This window comes from Dendrobates tinctorius, unplaced genomic scaffold (assembly GCF_039654945.1).
Source record: "Dendrobates tinctorius isolate UK_male_01 unplaced genomic scaffold, ASM3965494v1 ptg000366l, whole genome shotgun sequence".
In the NCBI taxonomy this organism is placed as follows: Eukaryota; Metazoa; Chordata; class Amphibia; order Anura; family Dendrobatidae; genus Dendrobates; species Dendrobates tinctorius.
Window position 1 is genome coordinate 4,434,268 of NW_027362032.1, and position 6,000 is coordinate 4,440,267.

The following is a 6,000-nucleotide window of genomic DNA, read 5'->3' on the forward strand; positions in this document are numbered from 1 at the left end:
GTTGAACACCACACACTACTGGTTCATCCAACAAGGTTTTCTATTAGACTGTGAGCTGTCATTGTCTTGGTAAATAATTAAAGGTTTTTACATAGCTTGCCATTTTTATGGACAATTTAAAGGGGTTGTCCACTACTTTTTGTAACCCCCCATTATATCCCCCTGGGGCCCCTAATGATTTTTGTAATTACATTGCGTTGCCAATTCTGCCTGTGAGCGGCGTCATGCGGGCAGCTGATTCCAGGTCACGTGACCCCCAGGCTGCAGCTGCCGCTAACATCTGCTGATGTCATGTCAATTTCCTGACTCTGGAAATTGATGTGACATCATCAGCAGGCGTGACCCAGCATCAACACACTGCTGTCGCTCATCAAGAGTCACAGCAGTGTGTGGGCGGTGCTGCACCACACGTCACAGCCCCATCACTCTGCAGCATCTGTCTCCTCACCCATCAAGAGTGATGGGATTGTGCAGGGGGTGGACGGGGCTGTGCGGGGGGGTGGACGGGCTGTCTGTCAGCTGTGCGAGGGGTGGACAGGCCGTACCGGAGTCTGCGGGCTGCTGTGTGTGCAGTGCAGGGGTCTGCAGGCTGTCTGCTGGCTATGCGGGGAGTGGACGGGCCGTGCGGGGATCTGTGGGCTGTCTGCTGGCTGTGCAGGTTGGTGGACAGGCCATGCGGGGGTCTGCGGGCATCGATCTCCTGTAATAAAATAATAAAGCAACCTATACTCACCTTTCCGCTGTAGTCCAGATAATAATGAGGGTCCCAAGACTATCTCCCATATAGAGCAGTTGCATCAGCTGATGTGACCTCTCTCCAGGGACCCCAGCAATGAAATGACAGGCAGAGGTAATCCTCCGCTGTGTATCCCTCCACCACCGGGAAAGAGATCCCGTAACCATAGCCCTAACCCTAATCCTAATTCTCATGCAGCATTGCTGCAAAGTGAGAGCCTGAACTCATGTAACCTCAGTGATGCACTGCAGGAGCCATTGTCTCCTGTCAGTTCATCACTGGGAGGCCCACTCACCTGATGTCACTGTTCTGTAGGGGAGATCGTCGTGGGACACTTGTTATTAATTGGACTGTGTCGGACAGGGAGTATACGGTTTGTTTGTTTATTTTATTACTTTTTAATACAGGAGACCAAGGGCATCGCTTGGATCTGGGCGTGCAAAAAAAATATGAATTCCATGTTGTGTTTTATTTCATTAAAATACTTTATTCTTATGTGTGTGTGTTTTTTAACCCTTTATTACTATAAGATTAATAATGGATAGGCATCTTATTGACACCTGTCCATTATTAACCGAGCTTAATGTCATTTTCCAATAGCAAGGTGACATTAATCCCTTATTACCCCATATCCCACTGCTACACGGGAGTGGGAAGAGAGGGGCTAAGTGCCAGAATTGGCACATGTTATAGATGCGCCATTTTTGGGGCGACTGTGGGCTGGTATTTGTAACCAGGGGGGTCCAATATCCATGGACCCTTCCTATGCTATGAATATCAGCCCGAAACTGTCTGTGTTGCCTTTCTGGCTATAAAATTTAGGGGGACCCCACGTCATTTTTTTGGGGGTCCCCTATGTTAATAGCCAGTAAAGGACATGCAGACAGCTGCCGGCTGATATTCATAGCCTGGGAAAAGGCCATGGGTATTATCCCCTTCCCAGGCTACAAATATTGGCCCCCGGCCATCGGCTTTCCCCCTATGGCAAAGGAAATTGTGCAGGAGCCCACGCCATTTTTTTTATTTCTTATTTTTTTTTAAATGAAATATTGTTCATTAATAAATATGGATATATCTATGGATATATATATATATATATATATATATATATATATATATATATATATATGGAAATATCTATGGAAATAAAATATCTATGGAAATATCCATGGCTATATCTATGGATATATCTACAGATAGATATATGGATCTATCTATAGATAGATATATGGATCTATCTATCCATCCATCTCTGTATCTATCCCATATCTATCTATCTATCTTTTTTTCTATCCTCTATCTATCGGTGTGTAATGTAGTGTGGGTTGGACAAGTGTAAAAGAGGAGGTTGGACAGAAATGACATCACAAATCATTTTTTGTTAAATAACATATCTTTATTTAGCTTGCAAAAACGCACACAAATCCGCATGTGAAAAACACATGAAAAGCGCATCAATAACGCACCTGCATTTTCTGCCAAGAGCTGCAGATTCTGTGTGGAATAATCCGCCCTGGAATCCGCCCGGTGTGCACACAGCCTTATAGCTCTCAGCACTATAACGGTGTGTACATGGGGACTTATTATTAAGAACGTCTGTGTCTGTGCGCGCTCCTGCGTGTGTGCGCTCATGATGCTTGCAATGTGTTTTATGTGAACCCGTGGCAGATTGTGCTGTGGATTTTTCCATGCAGATTTTGTTAAATCCGCAGGTAAAATGACTGGCGTCTTACCTGCAGATTTTGTGTGACTTTCACCTGCTTTTTGACACCTGCGGATTCTTATAATGGAACAGGTGTAAAACGCTGCGGAATCCGACATTCTGCAGTAATGAACTCTCAGCGTTTATGCTGCGGATTTTCTGCACCATGTGCACAGAGGTTTTTGTTTTACATTGACTATAATGGTACTGTACAACGCAGGAGAATCTGCTGCGGATCCGCAGGGCCAAATCCGCTGCAGATCTACAGTAGAATCCACAACGTGTGCACAGACCCTTACAATAAGATGCTTCAGATTGAAGAGAGAGGAGGGAGGGGTTTGGGTGTGTTTTGGAGTGGGTGTGCAAGGTGCTGGCTTACAGGCCAGTGCAATGCATCATGGAACTTGTAGTATTAGAGCACAGTAAGTCGGGAGAAAGGAAGTTGTCGATTAACCCGATGAGAGCTGGAGCCAGCACAGAAAATGTGCTGCTAGAGCATGATAAAAGGTAATATTGCTAATATAAACACAGTGGATGTTTTTACTGGCACATAATGGCAAGATTTATGAAAAAAAAGTTATAGTGGTGGACAACTTCTTTAAGTAGAAATGTTCAAAAATATAAAACTCAATGATATTTTATTAAAAAAATTGTTTTCTATCTTAGCAGATGACTGCACCAGGAGATCAGAGGGACAGCTGACATCTTCAATTTTTAAATCTGATGATCTTGAGATCCTGCAAGATACAACTGAAGTGAATGCTATTACTCCAGATATATCATCATCCATTCACAGCAAAGATCCGTCATCTGATCCTATGAAACAGGTCCCATCTTCTGATTCATTACCGACTACTAAGGAAAATCAAAGTCACAAAAGAGGCATTAAAAAACAAACTGCTCCTAAAGCAAAGAAGTCATTTTCCTGTTCAGAATGTGGGAAATGTTTTAACCAGAAATCAGATTTGGTTACTCACTATAGAACTCACACAGGGGAGAAGCCTTTTTCCTGTTCAGATTGTGGGAAATGTTTTAACCAGAAATTAAATTTGGTTATTCAACATAAAATTCACACGAGGGAGAAGCCTTTTTCCTGTTCAGAATGTGGGAAATGTTTTGCACTTAAATCACATTTTGTTAGACACCAGAGAACTCACACAGGGGAGAAGCCTTTTTCCTGTTCAGAATGTGGGAAATGTTTTAACCAGAAATCAACTTTTGTTAAACACCAGAGAATTCACACAGGGGAGAAGACTTTTTCCTGTACAGAATGTGGGAAATGTTTTGCAGATAAATCAAATTGTGTTACTCACCATAGAACTCACATGGGGGAGAAGCCTTTTTCCTGTTCAGAATGTGGGAAATGTTTTAACCACAAATCACATTTTGTTAAACACCAGAGAACTCACACAGGGGAGAAGCCTTTTTCCTGTTCAGATTGTGGGAAATGTTTTGCACGTAAATCAATGCTTGTTACTCACCAGAGAACTCACACAGGGGAGAAGCCTTTTTCCTGTTCAGAATGTGGGAAATGTTTTAACCAGAAATCAACTTTTGTTAAACACCAGAGAATTCACACAGGGGAGAAGCCTTTTTCCTGTTCAGAATGTGGGAAATGTTTTAACCAGAAATCAATTTTGGTTAATCACCAGAGAACTCACACAGGGGAGAAGCATTTTTCATGTTCAGAATGTGGGAAATGTTTTGCACGTAAATCACTGCTTGTTATTCACCAGAGAACTCACACAGGGGAAAAGCCTTTTTCCTGTTCAGAATGTGGGAAATGTTTTAAGCAGAAATCACATTTTGTAAAACACCATAGAACTCACACAGGGGAGAAGCCTTTTTCCTGTTCAGAATGTGGGAAATGTTTTGCATGTAAATCACTGCTTGTTACTCACAAGAGAACTCACACAGGGGAGAAGCCTTTTTCCTGTTCAGAATGTGGGAAATGTTTTGCAGATAAATCAAATTTTGTTACTCACCATAGAACACACACAGGGGAGAAGCCTTTTTCCTGTTCAGAATGTGGGAAATGTTTTAAGCAGAAATCACATTTTGTAAAACACCAGAGAACTCACACAGGAGAGAAGCATTTTTGATGTTCAGAGTGTGGGAAATGTTTTGCACATAAATCACTGCTTTTTACTCACCAAAGAACTCACACAGGAGAGAAGCTTTTTTGATGTTTAGAATGTTGAAATGTTCTACTCAGAATTCAAGTCTTGTTACACATGAGAGAATTCACACAGCAGAGAAGCCATATTCATGTTCAGAATGTGGAAAATGTTTTAAATGGAAAATAGATCTTGATCGCCATCAAAGAGCACACATTGGGAGAAGCCTTTTCTCCTGTTTAGAATGTGGGAAATGTTTTAACCGGAAAGCGCTTCTTGTTAGACATCAGAGACCTCACACAGGGGAGAAACCTTTTTCATTTTCTTAATGTGGGAAATATTTTACTTGGAAATCAACTGTGAATAAACATCAGAGACGTCACATAGGGGAGAAGCCTTTTTTATGTCCATAATGTTTGAATAGTTTTAACCAAAATAGAATCTTCTTAAATGGGTTGTCTCTTGTCATTCCTCATTTTTGCTGAAAAAAGGATAAAAGTAAACTTTATTAATTCCAAATGTAAAACTATACCCATAATTCACCCCCTGAAGGTTAGTCAGAAGGTGACTAATAGAAAAAACATGTACCCAAAGTTCAGTGGGTGAGATGACGTATACACACTCACTGTCCAAGGCTCTCATTTCTACGTGCTTCATCGACCTCACCAAAGGCGACTCATCAGGAGACTATTTAATATTGACCTATATTCAAATGAGACTAGACAAAAAAAGCTAAAATCATGTTATCCGAAACAGTCAGAAAACTAGCCACATTTTGGCAGATCCCAGACCTCAAACTATATACTTCGTAAGTTTATAAGCCCCTCCAGTGTCAGGAATAGATAGTATGTGACAATACAGTATAATTCTTGTGATTTTTCTCCTATAGGGACTGCCCTAGTTTGGTATAATCTTAATAATAATCTTTATTTTTATATAGCGCTAACATATTCTGCAGCGCTTTACAGCTTGCACACATTATCATCGCTGTCCCCGATGGGGCACACAATCTACATTTTCTATCAGTATGTTTTTGGAATGTGGGAGGAAACTGGAGTACCCAGAGGAAAGCCACGCAAACAAGGGGAGAACATACAAACTCCTTGCAGATGTTGTCCTTGGTGGGATTGTAACAGCTGTTAATTAGTAGTGCAGACAAATTGTCCTAGACTAAACTCAGTCTTCAGACGGCCCAATATGTACCACTCAGGGAAAACTTACCTGCTCCAAAGATCATTAGAAGCTTCTAACTAATGGCCGTGCTGCGGTCTGTCAGGGAATGAGTGCAATATCGGTATAAAGACTAGGGATATGTGCAACCATAATGTTTGGGAGATCTGGGCCATTATTTAGTATGAATATGGAAATTATCTCTGAAAGATAAGTGTTCCCTGAGTGGTATATACTGTATTTTCACATACTATCTATTCTCGACACTGGAGTGG

The 6,000-nt window shown here is 41.5% G+C and overlaps 1 protein-coding gene across 1 annotated transcript in view; it reads left to right on the plus strand.

Annotated features, from left to right (window-relative positions):
• Positions 1 to 5,011, plus strand: part of LOC141075588 (uncharacterized) — a 47,549-nt gene extending 42,538 nt beyond the window's left edge. The window contains exon 7 of the mRNA XM_073562699.1: positions 3,105 to 5,011. Coding sequence (XP_073418800.1) covers positions 3,105 to 4,540 — 1,436 coding nt within the window. The 3' untranslated portion in view covers positions 4,541 to 5,011. The remainder of the gene's footprint in view (positions 1 to 3,104) is intronic.
• The last annotated feature ends 989 nt before the right edge of the window (positions 5,012 to 6,000 follow it).